This window comes from Kockiozyma suomiensis (assembly GCF_038497685.1).
Source record: "Kockiozyma suomiensis strain NRRL Y-17356 unplaced genomic scaffold V2V93scaffold_7, whole genome shotgun sequence".
Taxonomy (NCBI): Eukaryota; Fungi; Ascomycota; class Lipomycetes; order Lipomycetales; family Lipomycetaceae; genus Kockiozyma; species Kockiozyma suomiensis.
The window spans coordinates 105,164-127,689 of record NW_027117670.1 but is presented as its reverse complement, the minus strand read 5'-3'; the positions used below and the strand labels follow the sequence as shown (position 1 = coordinate 127,689).

Sequence of the window (22,526 nt, the reverse complement as noted above, 5' to 3'; positions counted from 1 at the left end):
TTCCCCGCGCCCTGACCCGCGCCGCTTCGGGTCAGTTTATTCAGCCACTGCGTCAGCCACTGTAAAGCCATGCGATCTGAGAACGGGCTCCGTTTTGTTTACTTTTCCTTTATCAGAAACAATTCTGTGCTCTTACTCTCTGCGCTCAACCGCGTATGGTATATTACTGTATTTATCATATCACTTGTAAATACACTGCTAGTACTTTTCTTCTATTTTTTTTCGTCGCAGACGACGACTTTGCGCGGCAGGCCAGCTCATCATCCCTCTGTACATGAATCGTATCTCGGCTGGACGACTGGCATGCCCTGGTCATATCTCTCGCCGCGGTCTGGCGCAAAGAAGCAGCAGCAGCAACTGAGTCATATATATCCGAAAAGCAACCTGCATACATCTGAGCTTGGCAGGGAACTAAGGCACTCACCTTCTATCCCTTCGACACCAAGCTCGATCTTCTCGTCAGGCAGAAAGCCTATTCCCGAAAAGAATATCATAGGCAACTATGTATGTCCTGGCTACATTTCTCACTCAATTATATAAATAATGACATTTTATGTTATCTAGTCTCTAGGCAATGTTTTGGGAAAAGGTGCATTTGGCGAGGTACGGCAGGCTCTTAACCTACGCACAGGAGAAACAGTTGCTGCCAAACAGATCAGTCTGTCAGATGTCAAAAAATCAGAAATTCAAAACATTATGGTATCTTTCTTTTTTGTATTAAATACAGTGCTTCTCTGACCATCTTAATCTGTGCAGCTTGAAATTGATCTCTTGCGCAACCTTGATCATCCCAATATAGTGCGTTATCTAGGCTTTGTCAAATCTGACAATTATCTCTACATTATATTAGAGTCAGTATTCTAATTTGGAGATCTTATTTCAATAATTCTAACTGTGTCAGGTTTTGCGAAAACGGCTCCCTAACTGCCTCCAGCAAAAACTTTGGCGTCTTTCCTGAACATCTCGTCGCAATCTTCATCTCGCAAGTTCTACAAGGTCTTCTATATTTACACGAGCAAGGCGTTGTTCACCGTGATATAAAAGGTGCAAATATTTTGACGACTAAAGAAGGCATTGTCAAACTCGCCGATTTTGGCGTTGCGACTTCACACGCGATCTCAGCAGTTAATTTAGATATCTCCGGAGACCAACAGCATGAAGTTGTCGGCACACCGAATTGGATGGCGCCCGAAATTATTTTGCTTGATGGTGCAACTTCGAAATCTGATATCTGGAGCGTGGGCTGTACGATTGTCGAGCTTGTGACTGGTTATCCGCCATATCACGAACTCGAGCAAATGCCGGCCCTTTATCGTGTAGTGCACGATCTGCATCCTCCTCTTCCACTTGGAATTTCCCCATATCTTAGAGACTTTCTATTATCATGTTTTCAAAAGGATCCCGAGAAGCGATCGTCCGCGCAGCAACTATTAGAGCATCCATGGATCCGAAATGCACTCCGCTCTTGCGACTATGATGAAGCAGTACATACCATTCAAATCGGTAACAGGAGACAGTTACGAGACGATCACAGGTACAGTCCTAGCTCTGATGAAGAGGAGTATGATACCCAACGGCTACAAATTCCTATTGACAATATTTCACCCGCAACATCAACATCATCGCCTGCTTCTCCACACAGCGCAATCAAAGCTGGCAGGCATATTCCGGTTTTAGGACAGGCACAACAGCATATTCATCTCAATGCACAGCAGATGAGACAATCTGTAGCAGAAAAATATCAGCAGAGCATAGTAGAGACAAAGCTCAACCGATACTCTGAACAGCCAGTTCAGAGGCGATCGCCAAATTCTAGAAAGCAAAATAGTCCGAACAACGAAGTACACAAGGAATCAGCTAGAGAGGAGAACTGGGATTCAGATTTTGAGCTTCCGCAAGATGGATTCTCGAACTCACTGGCGACAAAGTACAGAAGACCAACGACTTTGCTGCCGCGTACTACGTCAACACGCACTCCGGCTACGCGCGCTTCAGCTTCAGCTACTCCAATTCCGCTGACACCTTCCTCTTCGTTTTCTCCGGCTGTGTCTGCATCTTCTGGGACTCCATCAGTAGTACTACTCGGATCTCGAGAGCGAAGACGAACGGACGCATTCCGATTATCTAGATCGGCCCGGCAGTCGATGGTACTGCCAGAAACAGAGGATGATCAGACGAATTGGGACTTGGATTTTGTAGGCGAGCTGAAGGTCAAGCAGTCGCGAGTACGTTGAATGATGGAGTAAATGGTGCATTGGTAAATACTTTATTGATAACTGCAATTTGGCAGGATAGCATCTTTTTGGCTCTTTGTGTTATGGCGCTATTTGAATTAACCTATAAATTTAAATTCCCTCAATTAACCAGTTCCTCGTCGTAAATGCTATGCTTTTACATTGATAGCATCGATAGAAGCAAATAGTCGATTGTCTTTTCGAAGTCAGATTTCTAGAACAGGTGATTCAATCGCGACGAGTTTACATCTCGGCGAGCCAAAACCTTAGTCTGCGTCTGACCTATCTGCGGAGATTCCGGGAGTCTTGATAGCGGTGTTATCCTACGGCATGGAATAGAGGGAAAGACTATTCGAAATCTTTGACAAAGTGCTTTATAGATACGCGTCCTTATCTCTGGAAACTACGTTATGCTGCCATTTCTTTGAAGACTGAAGCGGATCATACTTTTTGCGTGTACGAAAGGACACTAGCGCCGGCCGCATGAGGTCATCGACTTCTGATCTCAGTCAAGCTCTGCCAAACGAACATCAATACTCTACGCCGAAGCAACAATGACATCAGCTTCTGTATAAAAAAAGGCTATACTATTATTTCTGTTTCTTTTCATAAAGGGTACTTCGCGATGAAGTCTCTTTGCATTCTTGTCTTGGGGATGGCTATGTGGGCCGGACTGGTGATTGCCGCGATAACTGATGTGCACCAGGCTGGTACCTGCGCAATGTACAAAAACGTAAGTATTTTATCGTTTTATATATAAATTAGATCTGAGTTTACTAAAATACATTATATCAAGTGTGGAAAGAAAAGCTTCTTTGGGGCTCAGTTGCCGTGCCCGTACAATGGTCCAGCTACCACTCTAGAGCCTGATACGCGAGCTGCATTGGTCGACATTTGCGGATCTGAGTGGGGCAATAGTGATGTCTGCTGTGATGCAGACCAGGTATGTACATTTTCCGTATATTGCCGATTAATGATAAGAGTACTGACTAGTCTAGCTTGAAAATCTACGAAGTAATCTTAAAAAGGCCGAGACGCTGATCTCATCTTGTCCAGCGTGTCAGGCAAATTTCGTACAATTTTTCTGCTCGTTCTCTTGCTCCCCAAATCAATCACAGTTTATAAATATCACAGAGCTTGGAAAAGCAACTTCAGGAGGCGGTATTGTTACGGAACTAGATTACTTTGTCGAACCTGCCGTCGCAGAGAAATTTTTCGATTCATGCAAAGATGTCAAGTTCTCCGCTACAAACGGATACGTCATGGATTTAATTGGTGGCGGCGCCAAAAACTACAAAGAATTTCTAAAATTTTTGGGAGATGAAAAACCACTGCTCGGTGGTTCACCGTTTCAAATCAATTTTCCGTGGGAAGATACACCTGAGGAGATCGATCGGTTAGATTTTGAAGCAAAGAACTGCGCTAGTGGAGATGAACGGTATCGTTGTGCATGTGTTGATTGCCCAGGAGCATGCCCTTCCCTCCCTCCATCTAATTCTGAGAGTCACTGTCATATTGGCGCATTACCGTGTTTCTCGCTTGCCATTATCTTGCTATACTTACTCCTTCTTGTTGTGTTCATTCTCATTTACAAATCGATCATACAGTTCAACAGAGGGCCGTTTTACAAGCCTGAGCGGTTGCGTTTATTACAAGAAAACGGCGGCGCGTCAGAGGACGAAGAAGAAGGTGACATTGTTGAAGCTTCCGAACTTGTTGAGCGTGAATCAAAGACATATAGACTTCACAGTATTTTACAGTCTAAGTTCACTACCCTGGGTCTTTTCTGTGCTCAATTCCCTGGTCTAGTTATCGGACTTTCGCTGTTATTTGTGGGTATATTGTCTCTAGGTTGGTTTCATTTCACAATTGAGACCAATCCGGTTCGACTGTGGGTCAGTCCGCAATCAGAGACTTATCTGCAAAAGCAGTTTTATGATGAGAATTTTGGACCGTTTTACCGAGCCGAGCAGGCATTTCTCGTCAATGAAAGCGGCCCGGTTTTGAGCTATGAGACGTTAGAATGGTGGTTTGAGGTGGAGAGCAACATCACCGCGATCTCTTCGCCAGTATATGGGGTCAAATTTGACGATATCTGCTTAAAACCTACCGACGAAGCTTGTGTAGTGCAGTCCGTTACACAGTACTTTGGAGGTGACTTTGACAATGTTGATAGCGATGCCTGGCAAGATCAGATTACGATCTGCACTAGCAACCCTGTTGACTGTTTGCCTCCTTTCCAGCAGCCGCTAAAGCCAAATATGATAATAGGAGGTGTTGAAGATGGGGACTATGTCAATGCTCACGCAATTATTATCTCCTGGGTGGTAAACAATGACGATGAAGAGTCTACCCAGGTTGCACACGCGATGGACTGGGAACAGGAACTTGAGGCTTACTTATTGGATGTACAGGAGCAGGCAGCCCGACGCGGTTTGCGGCTAAGCTTCAATACTGAGATCTCCTTGGAAAAGGAATTAAATAAGTCTACTAATACTGATGCAACCATCATTGCTATTTCGTATATATTCATGTTTTTATATGCGTCTATTGCTCTTGGCAGACTTTCTTTCAAGTCAGGTCGTCGTGCTTTGATCGAATCTAAATTCACACTGGGGCTTTTTGGTATCGTTATTGTATTGCTCTCTGTGTCGGCTTCTATTGGACTTTTTTCTATCATTGGTATTCCAGTCACGCTTATCATTGCCGAGGTTATTCCATTCCTGGTTTTAGCTGTTGGCGTTGATAACATTTTCTTATTATCGCACGAGCTCGAGCTAGTTAATCAAGCATATCCTAATGATCCAGTTGAACACAGGGTTGCCAGGACCGTGGGTAAAATAGGCCCTAGTATTCTACTTTCAGCATCGTGCGAGTTTATTGCTTTCGCTCTCGGTGCTGCAGTTGCAATGCCGGCAGTGCGTAATTTTGCTATTTATGCTGCTGGAGCCGTCTTTGTTGATGCGGTCTTACAAGTCACGATGTTTGTGTCTGCGTTGACGTTAGATCAGCTAAGAGTTGAGGATGGAAGACTTGACTGCTTGCCATTTCTGAAACTACAGATGAGAACCGTTGCCGCTTCGGCTGTAGTTAGTAAGGAATCTTCATTAGTACTTTGGATACGGACCAAGTATGCGCCTTCAATTTTGAAGAAAGAGGCGAAAGCGATTATCTTAATGGTTTTCTGTGGTTTATGTGCGCTATCTTTGGCATTGATTCCTAAGATTCAACTCGGGCTGGGTAAGTCACTATGCCATTGTCGATTTATAATATGAGTTACTAAATGAAATACTAGATCAACGAATTGCAATTCCAAGCGACTCATATCTTGTCAACTATTTTGACGATTTATATGACTACTTTGATTCCGGCCCGCCAGTTTACTTTGTCACTAGGGAATTTAACGTGACTGAGCGGGTTGAGCAGAAGGCATTATGTGGACGGTTCTCAACTTGTGATGAATACTCTCTTCTTAACATTCTCGAACAGGAGCGAAAAAGGCCCTCAGTGTCGTATATATCTGAGCCTGCGGCTTCGTGGATTGACGACTTTTTCCATTGGTTGAATCCACAGCTGGATGAATGCTGCCGATTCAAAAAGGGTTCCACAGATGAAATGTGCTCGCCCTATGCTCGGGAGTGGCAATGTGATGTATGCTATGCTAATAAAGATCCAGCTTGGAATATTACGATGAACGGCCTTCCAAAGGGAGAAGAGTTTTTGAAATTCTTCTCATTTTGGATCGATTCACCGTCAGATCCTTGTCCGCTTGGTGGTAAAGCTCCATACTCGAATGCAGTCGTCGCTGATTTTGAGCGCGTTACGATAAACGCGTCGTCTTTCCGCACTTCGCACACGCCTTTGCGATCCCAAGATGATTTTATAAATGCACACGCGAATGCTAAGCGTATCGCAAAATCTGTCTCGCAACGGACTGGTGCAGAGGTGTTTCCATACTCTGTGTTTTACATATTTTTTGATCAATATGATTCAATATTCAAGTTGACTACTACACTTATCGTCGCTGCTGAGCTTTCGATTCTTGTGATGTCTTCATTGTTGCTCGGATCAATAAGCAGTGGAATTGTCGTTACCGTCACCGTTGGCATGATTGTTATTGATATCATGGGTGTGATGGTAGTTTGGGGGATTTCGCTGAATGCAGTGAGTTTGGTAAATTTAGTCATCTGTGTCGGAATTGGCGTTGAATTCTGCAGTCATTTAGCAAGAGCATTTATGGTTCCCAACAAAGAAGTCCTTGACCTCAGCAGATCACGAATGAAAGGCAACGACGAGCGCGTTTGGGCTGCATTAGTAAGTGTTGGCGGCTCGGTATTGAGCGGTATCACATTCACGAAATTGATCGGAGTTATTGTACTCGCGTTTACGCGGTCAAAAATTTTTGAGATTTATTATTTCAGAATGTGGCTGGCGCTTGTAATTATTGGAGCGTCTCATGGACTAGTGCTATTACCTGTCGCGTTGTCGTATTTCGGTGGTGAAGGGTATACCGCTGAGGAATTTTCTATCGATTCTGGACGTACCGAACAAAGATATCGGTCATTGTTTGAAGAGCCAGAGTCTTTAGAGAGCGACAATGACGAAGAAGAGAGGTAGAATTATTTCAAGCTATTTCGACAATATATGATTTTACCAGTGTATCCATCACTATCTGATTTGTCTTTAGCAAGATACTTGCAATCGGTAATGCGGTTTTGCATTTTCCCAGCAGCATTTACATATTTTCAATATATTCTCAGATCATATTACTGTACGCCAAGTAAACAACAAAAAAAGTTACAGAACTATCAAACCCAGGAATGAAAAACCAAAACGAAATGGCCATCTAATTACATGCTACACGCAATCTAAACATAGCACTTTGAAAAAACAAAAATAAAATAACCCCGGATTAAATGCTCCCTTTAATTATATGACGTGAATGGAAACATCACTAACTCTAATTATCTCTGACAGATTCCAGCGAGAGCAGATCCTGCTGGAATCGCAGAAGGGTTTGTGCTATGCAAGTACTTGACCAATTCAATAACATCATTTTTGGTACTTTCTTCTTCAAACTGTTTCGAATCATCTGAATCATTTGCAAATAAAGTTTCCAGTACCTTTAAGATTTCTGTGGTGAGTGACTGAATAGTAGGATTTTGAACTTGATATAAGTTCACAATCAGTCTGAAAATTGGGTCGTTTTCTTCGCAGCCCTCAGTTAAGGGAAGTTTGAATATCAACGCAGGAAGAATGTCATTCAAAGGTGAGCTCTCAGGGTGAGCATAGCACATACGAGCAACGCATCCGCAAGAATTAGCAATACATCTTAAATTCTCAGCATCAGAGACAAGGATCTGCTGTAATCTTTGGAAAGTCTTTGCGTAGCTAGATGTAATCTCCTGACGCGACTGGCTGTATTCCGCAAGTAAACCGTAACCATAAACTGCATTACTGCGAACATCAGACGATTCGTCAGATAGTCTATGCGTGAAAGTCTTGAGAAGCTGCGGTGTCCACTGCGTAATTGAGCCCTTAAGACCATTTACAATCTCAGCCAAGGCACCAACTCCAAATTTTCGCTCGCCAACGCTTGAACTCGAACAAAACTTTAGAAAAACAGGACAGAAAGTTTTGAAGTAATCAGTGAAATCACCACCAAGAGCAGCAGCAAGCGAAACGATAACATCCATCGCCGATTCAATAAGCAAAACGTCGTATTCAGCAGCATCCTCAACTTCATCTTCTTCGGGATCATCGTCCATAGTCTGACATTTGTGCTGCTTTTTGAGAATTGCAAGGATTTGTGTACAAATAGCTTCCGTATTATCACCGACAATCGCAGGACCGCAGAGGCGAATAACTTCCGAGAGATTATCGCAAATGACAATAGCGGCAGATCTGCAAAACCAACATTAACTAGGGAAATACAGGGAAATGGAAGCTTTTGCTCAACGTTTGTAAAATCAGAGTAGGACTAATCAGCAATGACAACTTGTGTCTCTGAGTGAGCTGAGTTTGTAAAGTGATTTTCTCATCATATTACACAAGTAAAAGCAAAAGCTGCACAGGAGTGAAAAAGAAATGTACGTACCGATCATCCTCATCGTCGAGTGCTTCCAGTGTAGCCTTCATGACCATCTCGGAGTATACAGTAACTGACTCCGCAACTGGGACTTTCGCTGGAATTCCAGCCTGCCATTTAGGAGGGTTGGAGATATTATATACAACACCGACAGTCTGCCATAGAGAACCAATTGCAGCTTTACGGATGCCTTCATAAAAATGAGGGACCATATCTAGTAAGAGCTTGCTTGATTCCTCCATGTAAGGCAAGTAAGCTTGCTTGGTACCAGCAGCCAAATCTCCAATAACGTCGATAGCAATCTCTTTCTCAATCGCTAGGGCACTGTTAACAGTGATGTTGTTCCAGTCCGGCTCCTCATCTACGTCACCGACTTCAACATCGTTGTTCTCCACAAAACCAGTCTCTTCCTGTTCAAGACATTTGAAAACTTCTGGCATAATACGCGGTAGGAAAGGTCCAAACTCCTCTTCGTAAACCTTAGCCAAGCAGCCAAAAAACAAATAAACACACTCGCGTAATCTGCTATGCTTGGAGGTAAAGCACTGATACGCAGCCTCGACAAGAACAGACGCAAACGGATTGAATGCCTCTTTCCCAACAGACGAAGCCATTGATGAAATAGTGTCGAAAGCCATACCCTTTACATCAAGTTCAGCGTCACCCTCTGTCAACGCCAAGAATGGCTCAAGTGCATGAACGGAAGTGTTGAAGTAAGGCAGGAAGTTCTTCTGGGACGCATGCGCAGTTGATCCAATGGCCGCAATAATCGGTCCCTTGATCGAAATATCCGATGTAGGTTGCCGTAATAACTCAATCAAGCGAGTCATCAAAGTATCCAGGTACTTGGCAATAACGTCTTGATCCATTGTTTCAACCATAGCATCAAGAGCAGTACAAGCAGCCTTTCCTACCTTAAGATCAGTAGTCTCCATCATGTTGAAAACCAAAGGTAAGAGAGTCTCGTGCTCTTTGCTAATGGCATCCTGAAGTTCATCCGCAAGTTGGGCAAGTGCACTCAGTGCTGCGACTCTCACTTCCAGCACGCTATCTTGAAGGCCGTGGAGAATGACCGGCAAGACATACTTCAATTGTGTGGCCAAAAACTCAGGCGCGCCTTCTGCAGCTACACTCATGGCGAGCAGGCCTGCTCGTCGGTAGTTGGCATTATCGGAAGATACATATTTGGGAATTTCGGTAATCAGAGTGTTCATCACCTGCGATGGAGGCAGAGTAGTCGAGAGCATGTCAATAAATCTTAACGCCAATCGCGGAACACTGTCCTCCTCGTCATCGTCATCGATATCCTCCATAGTCTCTGCAGTAATGGCTAGAGCTACTGTTGTTAAAGTTGGCCCAATTCTAAGGCCCTGGACCTTCATTCTTTTAAAACGTACTGCACTGGTTAGGAATTGGAGAGCGAGACAACGGACTTCACTCTCAGCACTCGGCTCTTTTGCAAGCTCAAGCATGAACTGAATCAAATCACCCAAGCTCTTTCCAATGATTCCAGACTCAATCCATAAAAGAGTTTGGAATACATCAAATGCTTGGTTGAGAGCTTTATTATCGCCAGCTTCGATCAATTGCTTCAGCACATTGACCATACTGGGCAGGAACTGACGAAAAATGGGCACTTGCTCACTGTCAGTATCAAGAATTTCAGCGATTTTTCCCAATGCAAGTAAAGTGTCAGTTCGGACAGTTTGGCTCTCTGGGTCATTAATTGTCTGCGAGAATAAAGATAAAAAATCTCCAATCTTATCGGCAACAAGCGCATCCATTTGCTCGAGCATCGAGTAGAGAAGATAAGTGCCAACTTCTCTCTCATTCACAGAAGATGACGTGGCAGCTTTTTGGATATATAATGGAAGTTCAGCCCACTCGTTATTTGGCAGATCAAGCTTTGCGATCTCTGAAATAACTCGCGATGACGCGTGACGAACAATCGCTACTGGCTCTTGCAGCGTCGACTGAAATAGCGCTGAGCGAATTTGGGTCTTTAAATTTGCATCAAGATCATCCCAGTAAGAAAGAATCAGCTTTCTGGCCTCAATTGCAGCAAGTTGTCGTAGCTGCGGAGACGGATTCTGTTGAATGATCTGAATCAGTGCCGGAACGCACTTCTCAGACACGTAGTATTCCTTTTGCAATCTTGTAGAAGCAGCCTTAATGACTTCATTGTTGGGCGCAGTAATCTGCTCTAGCAAATTGCTGAGCTCTATTGTGAATTGGGAATCAGCCATATTGTGTTCGGCTTCAACCAGTTATTATTTAATAAGACTAGTAATAGTCTATACCGTGAACTTTCAAAACAATCGACAGATGTATTTGATACAAAACTAACGCATCAAATATCAGCCGATAAAATGAAAGAAAAAATATCAACCAGGAAGAGAGTGCTGAGGAAAGTATGACCTCGACAGCGTAGAAAAAGATATTAATTTTCGCCCTATAAAAAAATTTTGAAAAAGGAACACAGTCCCAGTTATGTCAGCGTCTGCTGACTAGAGGGGTTTGTGTAATATATAGACTTTTTGCCAAGCAGAAACTGTCGGCAAAAACTGTCCCGCCAAAATAACGATACTCAAAATGCTGTACTAGATCTCGTCGTATTATGCTACCAGTTTCCCTGCTGATAATGTGAGATCAGGAGTGTGTAATATCTAATGGAATTTAGAATATTTTGCACTATATGGCGATGATTTCTTCAATCACGTCGATTTTATTTGCTACTACGCATATTATAGACATTATATCACCGTTCACACTTTATGGACATATACGCTTCATTCGTCCATTTCGAAACCGGCACGCAGCAGAACTTCGAGGTATCTCAGCTGACTTTTTAATATTGAGCTTTCAATCGGCGGTATACAGAACTGTATGGTCTTTTTTTTATTTGTTTCCTAGCGAGACTGTGAGAAGGCAGCATCAAGCAAGATATCCTGCGACCAGTCCCAATATTGATCGGCTCAGTATACTCTGGCTGGATGTGCCTCTCTGTATCTCGACCATTGCTTTCATTTTTCTATTAGTTAAGCTTGAATTTGAAGCCACTATGAAGCAGCTCAGATTGCGATTTTCCTCAATTGCAAGATTTGTGTCGATAGCATCTGCATTGTATGCCTTACTTGTATACATTTTGTCAGTATATGTTGACTTCGATCCAGCAACCGGTATGGCCTTCTCAGGTCTTTTCTATATTGACTTTATTGATTTGCTAAAAGGGATTGCGAATTTTTTATCTATTGTTTGTATATGGCCTCAGTTATGGGTCAATTGGGAAGAAGGCGCTACCGTGGCATGGGGCAAGAAATATACTCATCTTCTCATGCTTTCTTCGTGCACAAATGTTTTTGTCGTGCTATTAAGATGGGCTTCACTGCGTGGGATAGATAAAGCTGCTAGTCCTACCCCGGGACGCCTACTCTTCTCTCTGCATACGATCTTCATTTGTTCAATATTATATTTTCAGACATATGTGATCTACAGAACAGAGAATGAACAGGCTTGGAGAAGAATATCAAAACGCGCTGCTGAAAGCAAAGATTCTAGCAGCAATGGGGTAAGCGGTCGTAGGCCGTCCACGACTGCTGAACCTACACATTCACGAGAAGCATTTGATGTAGAAGAGGAAGGACGTATAGGACTAACTCCGTTCACCGCTTCAGGGTGAAATATGTATATTGTTAATTTTTTTTGGAGTACGGTTTTTGTATTGCGGAGGGTGGGAACTGTAAATACATGTGTTTCTTTTCTGGTCTAATGCCATATAGAAGTATTTAATCGTCAATAGAAATGCATTAGAAAAATTACAAATGAAAGTCATACACAGAACCTAAAATTTTCGTTAACTCCTAAGCAACTAAGCTTATCCCCAAAGATTCACACATATTTAAACGCGCAAAAGCGCACAAGGGCAGAATAATTAGACAACAAAATATCAAATCAAATAAAACAAGCACAGAGCTTTTTGTCAAATCGTCACGCAAAATGCGATTTGCAAACTTTTGGTACAACTATTAATCGAATCAAAACCGAAGGCTAGACAACCTTTCACTTAAAAAAATTCTCTTTAATGCTTGCCACCAGTACGCTCAGATCTCAAGATTTTCCGCTGCTTCTCCTTTTCAGCGTCGTAGACCAAGAACTCGTGAAGTGCCTTGCCGCCAGGCACCATTGGCAAAACAGGAACCTTCTTGTCAACAATGACTTCGACAAGTACAGGGCCATCATAAGCAAGCATCTCCTTCAACTTAGGCACAAGCTCTTCTTGTGTCGAAATGCGAATACCCTTGACGCCCATTGCATCGGCTAGTTTAATAAAGTCGGGGTTAGTCTGATGAGTATGCGCGTATCTATCTTCGTAGAAGAGGGATTGCCATTGGGTAACCATGCCCTGCTCTTCATTATTCAAAACGATAGCCTTGACGCCAATGTTGAACTGTGCGGCAGCAGATAACTCGGTAAGGGTCATATTGAAGGATGCGTCACCATCGATATCAATGACAATATGATCAGGCTTGGCAACTTTGGCACCGATAGCAGCAGGTAAACCGAATCCCATGGTACCCAGCCCACCAGAAGTAATCATGGTGCGCGGGTATTTCCATCGGAAATGCTGAGCAGTCCACATCTGGTGCTGGCCGACGCCGGTAGTGATAATAGTCTTGTCTTTGACAGGATCAACCAATTTTGACAACTCGGCAATAACAGTCTGAGGCTTAATTAACCCACCAGGAGTTTCCTTCTCGTAGTCAAATGGGAAACGCTGTTTCCAGGCATTAATCTTGCTTAACCACTCTGGACGTGATTCGACATGATTGACAAGCGGCATCAGCTGTGTGAGCATTTCGGTTACATCGCCTTCAACGGCCTCAGTGACATTCACAATCTTGTTGATATTCTTGGGCGAGATGTCGAAATGAACAATTCCACCCCGACCCTCTGCCTCGGCGCGGCGAGCCTCGGGAGCAAACTTGGAAAGTGCACCGGTGACGCGATCATCAAAACGGGCGCCAAGAGCAAGGATCAAATCAGCTTCCTGCATAGCCAAGTTCGCATAAGCACTTCCATGCATACCAAGCATGTGAAGAGACTTTTCGTTGGTTTCGTCAAATGCACCAAGAGCCTGTAGAGTAGTAGTGACAGGAATGCACGCCTTCTCGGCAAGTTCACGGAGACGAAAAGGGCCGTCGGGAGATCCAGTGATACCCTGACCACAGTAAATAACCGGATTCTTGGCCATATTGATCAAACGAGCGGTGTTCTTGAGCGCTTTGTCAGTAACGTCGAATGACGCGGCGAGTGCCGACACAGATAGTCCTTGCGCGGGGAGCGAGTTGAGAGTGGGGATGGGCTTATTAAGAATTCCAGCAGTAACATCTTTCGGTAAATCAACCAATACGGGTCCCGGTCTACCAGACATAGCAATCTCAAAGGCCTCGTTGATGCGCCGGGGAAGCTCAGCCACGTTTTTAACCATGACGTTCCACTTTGTGCAAGAGCGAGAGATTCCAACAACATCAGCCTCCTGGAATGAATCAGTGCCGATCAATGAAGTCGCAACCTGACCAGTAAATACAACCAAAGGGACACCATCCGAAAGAGCATCCTGTAGGGGAGTAATGACATTGGTTGCTCCGGGACCAGATGTAACCAGAACGACACCCGGCTTTCCGGATGCCCGGGCATAACCCTCGGCCATGTGACCAGCGCCTTGCTCGTGTCGTGGAAGAACAAATTTGAAGTGAGGTGAGTTGTAGATGGCATCGAAGACGGGGAGAATGGCACCACCAGGGTAGCCGACTGCAAAGATACCAGTGAGTCAGTATAGATATGGAAGCATAACAATGACTAATATAAACGTACAAATAGTATCGACGTTGTGTCTGAGCATCATCTCATGGAAAATATCACCACCCGAAAGACCGACAAATCTGTTACATGTTAGTGACTGGAGTAAAACAGATACGACAATGCAAACAGAGGATGGGACTTACGAGTCGTCAAGGTGGGACGGAGTTTTGCGGAGGGGAGCGATCTCGCGATGCTGCGCGGCAGGCTCAGTCGAGGCAGAAGAAGAACCAGTCTTCGTGCTAAAAACATTGTAAGAACACAGATGTACATATTCTATGAACATAAACGAGAACGTACGCGGTAGCCGCGGAATGAGCCCTCCGAGGAGTACTCGGGTTTAAGGTGGCGGAGAGAGTCGACTTCGATCGGATAGCAGCAGGAGCAGCGCGACGAGATGCCCGGGTGGCTGCTGCCCGGGCGGCAGGCGTAAAATTTCGGAGCATCAGTAGAGTAATAGGAAATGCAACAAAAAGGAGCAAACGGGATTGGAGGAGAAGAAGTGGAGTGGATGAGAAAAAAAAAAGCGGAGTCAACGGACGGGTCGAAAGGTTTTTGCTGGGCGGCGCGGCGTCGAAGAATGAGTAAATCTTTGCGCCGATATCGGCACTCTACGGTTTAGGGTTACTTGTATATTTGATGCCGTCGGAGTAAGAGATGCAGATTGTTACTGTAAATCAAATTTATTATAGTAAAAAAATGTACAGAGACACAAGTAAGAGAGACAGTTAATTGAAATGTAGCGGAGCACGGATAAATCAGTGGTACTCATTGGAGACATCTCCAATTCAACATTGAGCTCAAATGCAACCCCCGTGAACAAGTGGACGTCTAGTAATCGCAATTTCACTAGTCATTAATAAATAATGAAAATATAGTGATACCAGTCCCATTTCAAGACCGTTCTCGTTAAACTGCTTTTCATCAGTTTAAGTGGCCTGTCTTCAGTACTGATGATTTTGGTCAACTCGCCGAAACCCTTATTCGGAAACCTTGTTGGCAGATCCCAGATCAAGTTCCCACTCGTGCCCACAGGATCCGTTCATAGCAAGCAATCGTTTATACACACTAAAAAAAAGCTTTTGTCGGTATGTCTGAAACTCCTAAAAAGAGCCCAGTTAGGCGTGCTACTGTCAAAGACGTGCCTGCCATCTTGGTACTGTATCTCTAAGTTGCTCATTTACTGCTGTATACAACTATCCCACTGACAGTCTCCGACAGGGCTTCATACGCGAACTTGCTGAATATGAGCACGAGCCCGATAAAGTTTTATGTACAGAGGAGATGCTTGAAAAAACAATTTTTGGTTCGCAGCCATATGCTAAAGTCCTGATTGCTCAAACTGAAGAAGGTATCCCGGCTGGGTTTGCCCTGTTCTTTTATAATTACTCCACCTGGAACGGCAAGCCAGGTATCTACCTTGAAGATCTCTACGTACAGCCAAAGTACCGAGGCAAGTCTTTCGGTTCGTCGCTGCTGTATGCTCTTGCCGAGGAGCTCGTGGCAGTAGACGGCGGAAGACTGGAATGGAGTGTGGGTAACAGTTTCTTTCTACAGATCTATGACCAGTAAGCTAATCTCAACTTTTTAGGTTTTGAAATGGAATACTCCATCCATTGAATTTTACAAAAGAATTGGTGCTGCGCCCCTGGAAGAATGGCAAATGATGCGCGTCGATGGGGCTACAATTGGCAACTTGGCAACCAAATCTCCCGGTATTCTTGACTCGTAGATCAAGAGATTTTAGAGAGAGAGTTATATATTGAGTAATGACTGGCAATCTATTTGTAATTGTACAAAAATCCTTTCGTTAAGTGCTTGCGTTTTTTCTTATAGAAACGTATCAACTCATGGCTCTAGTCGTTGGTTGTCGAGTAAACTTATAGAGTCTTTGCTTATAAGACAAGAACTGTATTCTACGATATAGCAGGCTATAGCTAAAATATTTGGCAGTTGCTGATAACAGTAAGGGTTTGGTTTCAACCCTGGCAGTCACCCGCTGCCGCAATGCGCAGCTAACGCTCAGATTGTAATCTCTGCCGAACATTCATTACTTAATCTACCACCACTTCTGCCGTCTTTGCATTCGCCTAGACCAAGACCACATATATCCTTAGTTTCCACAGTATAATGTCAGGCTCTTCTATGGCAGCTCAGGCTGCTAGCGAAAGCAAGAGCGGCCTAGCGGAAGGGCATACTACTCAGGTCCGAACATCCGATATTCTCTCTTGTCTGAACCATACTAATGTTAACTTGATAATATTGCAGACGAAGGAGAGTTCCAGTGAGCATCTAGCAAGAATAAGAGAGAATCAACGCAGGTCTCGTGCTCGCAAACGGGAGTATGTGACAGACTTGGAGTCGAAGATAAAAGGATGTCAGGAAGAAGGTCTGCAGCTCAATGTGCAAATACAGAGAGTTGCTCGACGTGTTGTAGAAGAAAACAAAAAGCTACGAGAGTTACTTGCAAATATGGGCGTAGATGAATGGACTGTTGAAGAATACTTGCAGAATAACAGCGGTACGGATTTTCAATCATGGAGGTCTCAGCGACACCAGGAAGAGGCAATCTTGAAAGCTCAGCACCCGTGTCGTACTTGTGGAACAGCACCAGCGAAAGCTAAAGAAGGAAGCCAGAGGGCCCAAGGAAATAGCTCTGTTTTTGTCGCTCCACCGACACATGCTCTGCCCACTGTTATTCCGGCCGCTAGACAGATTTCAGTTTCAATGGGCTCGCTTGCTCCTAAAGCTCCTCAACTTGTCACAGTCCCCATACCGCAAGCAAATCCGGCCTCTGTGCCACTCACAGGTGAATATCAGTTTGCTGTAAACTTACAACATAATGAACAATTAGCAGGTACAGCTCCAATAATGAATATGCCTGTGGTGCAACCGCAGACGACTGATCAAATAGGCATTCTCCCAGTTGATTTTACGGCATACTTCCAGTCTGTTGACATTGACTCTGTGCCTATCCCCCAAGATTTTTACCCTTCTCCTGCGTCAACAAAGCAGTGCGGTGCGAATTTGTCAAGCGAGTCGTCAGGTTCTTGTTGTGCGTCGTCAGCATCCTCAGCATCTTCTCCCGAGTCCGTAACGAATGATGCCTGCGCTTCACGGCAAAAATGAGAGTCACTGCGTTTATAAAGTTGTAGAGGATGGATATGGTGTGCAATGTGTTGTTTTGTGCTTGAGCTATATGAATAGCGTTACGTTAGTTTTGGGATTGTTCGGTGTGAATTCGCGGGTTTTCTTTTCCATTTGTTTCGCGAGCTATTCATTTTACGATTTTATTACTCTACTATTTGGTCTCTTGTGTATATGTGAGTACTTTTCAATTTGTGTCTGGAGTTACATCTGCAGCAATATATAAAAACTAGTATGGCTCTGCTCAATTCGTAAATACGAGAGTGGTTTTTTGCCATCCTTAGACGTTTTCTGATTGATTTGCCTATCGCATTAGGGCGCGGTGAATGTGGATTTCGCTGTAACTAAGTAATTTGTGTATTTTTCAATACAGCACGGGGTGACACTGCACACTCTACACAATCTCCAATGGCTGGCGCCGAGCATGACGTAGTTATGTCATTTGCTGCTTCTGATAGTAGGTAGCAGCTGTCTGAAGACTCAGGCGCCACATGCATCATGCAGCCTGACAGAAGACCCCTTTACCGGCAATCTTTATTTATTCTTAGCCTCCTCTTTAAATACGTCTTTCTAAATTGTAGTGCAGTGCTTTCAATACCTTCAGCTTTTAACAACGCTGACTGTAGATTCATGCTATCTAAGATAGTGGTCCTTATCGTGAGCCGCACCGGCGCAATGAGATCCCAAGCTGAGAAAGTGCAAGCTCAGAATGCCAGCGCCCGACGGCGTTACCTTCTTTGGAGCGAGGTAGTATTTTGTCCACTCATTATAATATGACTCTTCATTACACTTGTCATGATCGATTATAAACTCACCCCACCACGAATACACCGTGGTGCTCAAACAAGCGCTCAGCTCATTTGGTGAGTATGCGCCGTAATGGTGGGTGCCAGAGCATGAATGATGATCGTATGACCTCACTGATAACGCAACATACTTGCTAGTGTTTCCCACTATGAACGATCTGTACGCGTCCAGTTATTCGCACATTCTGATGTTCTAGTGGTCCTCAAGTCTAAGCTTCCGCAGCCTCTATCCTCGTCGGGGTAATAATCAAAATATCCATATCTTTTAACCAAAGCGCCAGTATAGTTAGAATTGTGACTCACACCGACATAATCCCTTACCAGACATCTCTTGGTATCGATAAGTCATGTTGAAGTATGCTCCATAATTCGCCTCTGGTCAGTTCCCTAATGCCTGATTGCGCTTCCTTGACATCCCTGAGATCTGACTCCATCGAAACATGTGCTCTTCTAATGGCTCGATCCACACATCTCCTTGCAGCATAACCAGTGCCACTGATATCTACGTTCATTTCTCTGTTGTCGTACGGTGATATAACCACGTAACCATTATTAGATATAGTATAGTTGTACCTAACTCTGGTATTCTCAACGCACAGTATGAATTGAGAAAGAGCAAAGTTGGTTGCATTGCCATGCCTATTACTGAAAACTAGGTCTGCATTGGTAGGGCCATACTCCTGACCTCGTGTGAAGCCACACAGGATCAGGATTGCTAAACCAATCAACTAACATGCATGCTTTCATTGTGGCAAAATTAAAACAAGATCCGCTATAATCACAGCGGTAGAACACCTACAGTATTTCTAAAACTACCTAAAGGTCGATAAAATATATTGTCCGCGGTTAACAACAAGAAACAATGGAGTGAGACCTCAGCCTAGAGACGATTCTGTCAAGTATGCAAGACCTGAGAAAACAAAATGAAAGTTAACAGGGCACGTGGACCATGGCTTGCGGTGGCCGCGTACCCGCTCTGCGTAGTGTCCGGGCCGGAGGGATACGTAAGCGAGACTAGCACGCAATGGTTGTGCCGTTAGCCAGCTGGTGCTGAGACTTTCCCGGTCGGCGACTCTGTGCCTTTTATTTTTACTATCTCCTAGATACTACTATTCTCCCCTATATCACTTCTGAGCCCGGTATTTACGCATAGTGAGCGTTCTATAGAATTTGCTTTATTTAATTCTTACGCAATTCACATTCATTGAGATTATATATTTTAATTTTGTTTCGAAGGTTATTGATAACATTTGCATATCCGAATAATTCGACCGAGAGCACAAATGGCTAGTCCATCGCGTTCAGAAACTTCACATTCTCATGACCCCTTGGGTGCAGTTCCCGCAGACCATCTTGATCTTGAGCGCGGCGATACAAACTACACCGTAGTCTCGGCTCGCGACAGTTCAGATGAAGAATCCTCGCCTCTTCTTGTCCGTTCAACAACTACCACTACCGTTGCGTCCACTGGTTCTGAATTAATAAGAACCGAAACGAAAAATGCGCCGATTGAACAACTCAGCATACTTGACAGGTATTTGCCGTTATGGATTGTCTTATCAATGGGCATTGGAATTCCTATTGGATACTTCTTTCCCGACCTGGGAGAAAAATTAGAGCGTGGCGGATTCGCTGGTGTCTCTATTCCTATTGCTATCGGACTTTTAATTATGATGTATCCTATCATGTGCAAAGTCCAGTTTGAGTCTCTACACAGACTTCTTACTATCAAGGCATTATGGGCTCAAGTTGCAATTAGTCTATTCATCAACTGGATCATTGCTCCTATGGTTATGGTTGGTCTATCTTGGGTATTTCTTCCTGATGAACCCGAACTCAGGGAAGGATTAATCATGGTTGGCGTCGCCAGATGTATTGCAATGGTTATGATCTGGATCGAGCTTTCTGAAGGTGACACTGACTACGGCGCGATACTGACTGCGGTGAACTCGCTTTTGCAAATGGTGTTGTTTGCTCCTACTGCCATGTTTTATATCAACGTCGTGGGAAAGAACGCAGACCATCTTGATATTCCTTATAGTGTGGTCGCTAAGTCAGTAGCTATATTTTTGGGATTGCCGCTACTTATTGCCGTCATCACTCGATTTTCAATGCGAGGACGCCTCATCAGTGTCCAATCCTATGATGAGAAATTCATGTCTTTCCTTGAGCCGTTTTCTCTTCTTGGTCTTCTTTTCACCATTTTGGTCATGTTTGCCTCTCAGGGTCGGGAAGTGGTAACACAGCTGACGTCAGTTTTGCGGGTCATGGTCCCAATGTTCACGTACTTTGTGATCTTATTCTTTGGCACTTTGTATCTATGCTACCGTATGGGCTATACTTATAAGATTTGCTCTGCTCAGGCATTTACCGCTGCTAGCAATAATTTCGAGCTAGCTATTGCCGTCATAGTTTCTTACTACGGTATCACCTCTCGCCAGGCTCTAGCAGCAACGGTTGGCCCGCTGTTGGAGGTGCCTGTGCTCTTGTCGTTTGTATATGTTATGCAACACTATAGAGAGCGAATTCCCTGGGGACATCACGGAAGCACTGAAGTTATTAGTGGTGCCACGATATAGTAAATAGCCTCGAACAAGTGGAGGAGGAAAAAAATGTTGTATAATGAATAATGGCGGAATAATATTTGTCAAATAAGGGAAAGGCGAGTTATAGAAAAAGTTGTGGTCCGCTTTTCTTTTTCTTTTGGTAATATTTTGAAGTTTTTGGAGTGTACTTTTTATTTTCATGGGCGCAATTCGACGATTTATTTGCTTATTATTTGTTTTTTTTTTTAAGTTGTAGCTCTTTGGGTTATTCAGACTTTGGGATTGATCATACTGTTTTAATCTCAAGTAAATTACAATCTCTATAAAGATATTCATGTATCTTGCTTTGAAATGCCGTCAAATTCGTGTCCATAGTTGGGTTTCTGTAGCTCTCTCACTGATCCAGAACCGTGATATCTGTCATTGATACTTGCGGCAGTGATGTTTTTAGTCTGTGTAGTTGTATTCTGTGCATCGTTATCGCGTGAAGAGCTTTTATCACCTCAGTCCTTATCGTTACTGATTATGCAGGGTTCTGATTCACTGTTTGGTTGAAAAAATTCAAAAATCCGATATTCCCCCTCTCAAGATCTAACTTTTCTGCCTTCTTCTTCTTGTTCACTTCTTCTTCTGCTTCTTTTGTAGCTTTAGCTGCCTCAGCATTCCTTAGGTTGTAGTATCTCACGAGTCCTATGACAACGACTGCTGCTATTAGGCAGATGGCTATTGCTAGACCGAGTTTTGCGCCAAATGAGTCCATACACGGAATCGACTTCTGGCTGAGGTTATAGATAAGCAACTGGTATTGTTTTCAAACAAAAATTATTTGCTGGTGCTTGACACTAGAGATAGACAAACAGACTAAATTGCAATGCGGCAGAAATTCAGAGCTTAGAGATAAGACGATGAGTGAGCATCGCAATATATATAGCGATGGATACCCGCCTGAGCCCCATGACACAGCTGATTAATGCATATAGGCCTTGTTTACTTTGAAAGACTAAGGAAATAAGTAAACAAGAAGTTTGTATGAATGAGACTGGACTGAATGATGTCATGCGTCAGGTGCATCAATAATATCAAGCGACAGATAACAGCCTGGGAAGGAGTAGCGCGCGGCTTGGACTTTGGCTGCTTGATCGTTTTATTATACTTTCAATTAATAAAAGACATAAATCAAAAAGTCAGCTTCAGTTATGAGCTGAGAAGTCTCAATGTAACACTACTACAGCGGTTGCACAGAAGACAGATATGATATTGCAAGCGAGAATAGCTCTCATCATTTTTTTTCTGCAGCCAAGATACAGATATTAGCATGCTCGCACAACAAACTGCTTCTTGAATCAAGGAATTTCAAGTCTGTGGGTTTTGGCTGTCTATTAGCTGGCCTCAATTGGAGGGCAGTGACCATTATTGTAAATAAACACGTAGTTTGGGGCTTGCGTCTAATTTCCGCATCTGGAAATTAATCACGCAGAAGCCGTCGCGGAATCGCAGTTTGCTCTAAACACAGCACAGCAATCTACGTTTGGAAGAGTAGGATTACGAAAATAATAGCAAAATAATAGCAAAATCTCTACTATATAAATGCGTATATACTACTTTTATATAATGTATTAAAAAAATGGTACCAAAAACTTTACTACTCGACTCTCGCGAGATCTACTGAGATCAACTAGATAGATTCTCAGCATCTTTTAATCTACAAGTAACCCCTAAAAAGACTATTTGGGTACAATGCATACTCTACAAATTACGTGCAGTAGCCTGAGTAGAACGATATATCGTTACTAACAGTTTCACCACGGCGTATGACAACGTTTCAACATCTAATTTCAACGCTGCT

General features: G+C 43.6%; 8 protein-coding genes across 8 annotated transcripts; 6 read left to right on the top strand and 2 right to left on the bottom strand.

Moving 5' to 3' along the window:
* Positions 1-747: 747 nt before the first annotated feature.
* On the top strand, positions 748-2,663 carry V2V93DRAFT_397661 (kinase-like domain-containing protein; the record flags this gene model as incomplete). The annotated part of the gene is made up of 2 exons (XM_066912539.1): positions 748-851; positions 902-2,663. Coding segments are annotated over 2 exons (1,437 nt in total), but the record flags the coding sequence as incomplete, so codon positions are not given.
* Positions 2,548-7,025, top strand: V2V93DRAFT_236571 (patched family-domain-containing protein). The gene is made up of 4 exons (XM_066907076.1): positions 2,548-2,967; positions 3,031-3,177; positions 3,233-5,474; positions 5,530-7,025. The coding sequence occupies exons 1-4, from the start codon at positions 2,860-2,862 to the stop codon at positions 6,849-6,851; spliced, it is 3,819 nt and encodes a 1,272-aa protein (XP_066765592.1). The 5' UTR covers positions 2,548-2,859; the 3' UTR covers positions 6,852-7,025.
* On the bottom strand, positions 6,834-10,769 carry V2V93DRAFT_369508 (armadillo-type protein). The gene is made up of 2 exons (XM_066910036.1): positions 8,332-10,769; positions 6,834-8,138 (listed from the first exon to the last, which is right to left on the bottom strand). Exons 1-2 carry the CDS (start codon positions 10,566-10,568, stop codon positions 7,199-7,201), a joined length of 3,177 nt encoding a protein of 1,058 aa, XP_066765591.1. The 5' UTR covers positions 10,569-10,769; the 3' UTR covers positions 6,834-7,198.
* A 137-nt stretch (positions 10,770-10,906) lies between these two features.
* On the top strand, positions 10,907-12,129 carry V2V93DRAFT_369506 (uncharacterized protein). Its single transcript, XM_066910035.1, has one exon. The coding sequence runs from the start codon at positions 11,018-11,020 to the stop codon at positions 11,999-12,001; it is 984 nt and encodes a 327-aa protein (XP_066765590.1). The 5' UTR covers positions 10,907-11,017; the 3' UTR covers positions 12,002-12,129.
* Positions 12,112-14,718, bottom strand: V2V93DRAFT_369503 (thiamine diphosphate-binding protein). Its single transcript, XM_066910034.1, has 4 exons — positions 14,482-14,718; positions 14,328-14,423; positions 14,197-14,264; positions 12,112-14,133 (listed from the first exon to the last, which is right to left on the bottom strand). The coding sequence occupies exons 1-4, from the start codon at positions 14,625-14,627 to the stop codon at positions 12,401-12,403; spliced, it is 2,043 nt and encodes a 680-aa protein (XP_066765589.1). The 5' UTR covers positions 14,628-14,718; the 3' UTR covers positions 12,112-12,400.
* A 478-nt stretch (positions 14,719-15,196) lies between these two features.
* Positions 15,197-16,160, top strand: V2V93DRAFT_369499 (acyl-CoA N-acyltransferase). The gene is made up of 3 exons (XM_066910033.1): positions 15,197-15,337; positions 15,403-15,714; positions 15,773-16,160. The coding sequence occupies exons 1-3, from the start codon at positions 15,272-15,274 to the stop codon at positions 15,911-15,913; spliced, it is 519 nt and encodes a 172-aa protein (XP_066765588.1). The 5' UTR covers positions 15,197-15,271; the 3' UTR covers positions 15,914-16,160.
* On the top strand, positions 16,148-17,568 carry V2V93DRAFT_236489 (uncharacterized protein). Its single transcript, XM_066907075.1, has 2 exons — positions 16,148-16,386; positions 16,450-17,568. Exons 1-2 carry the CDS (start codon positions 16,312-16,314, stop codon positions 17,308-17,310), a joined length of 936 nt encoding a protein of 311 aa, XP_066765587.1. The 5' UTR covers positions 16,148-16,311; the 3' UTR covers positions 17,311-17,568.
* Positions 17,569-19,001: 1,433 nt separating this feature from the next.
* V2V93DRAFT_369495 (sodium bile acid symporter family-domain-containing protein) lies at positions 19,002-21,053 on the top strand. The gene has a single exon (XM_066910032.1). It carries the CDS (start codon positions 19,418-19,420, stop codon positions 20,711-20,713), a length of 1,296 nt encoding a protein of 431 aa, XP_066765586.1. The 5' UTR covers positions 19,002-19,417; the 3' UTR covers positions 20,714-21,053.
* The last annotated feature ends 1,473 nt before the right edge of the window (positions 21,054-22,526 follow it).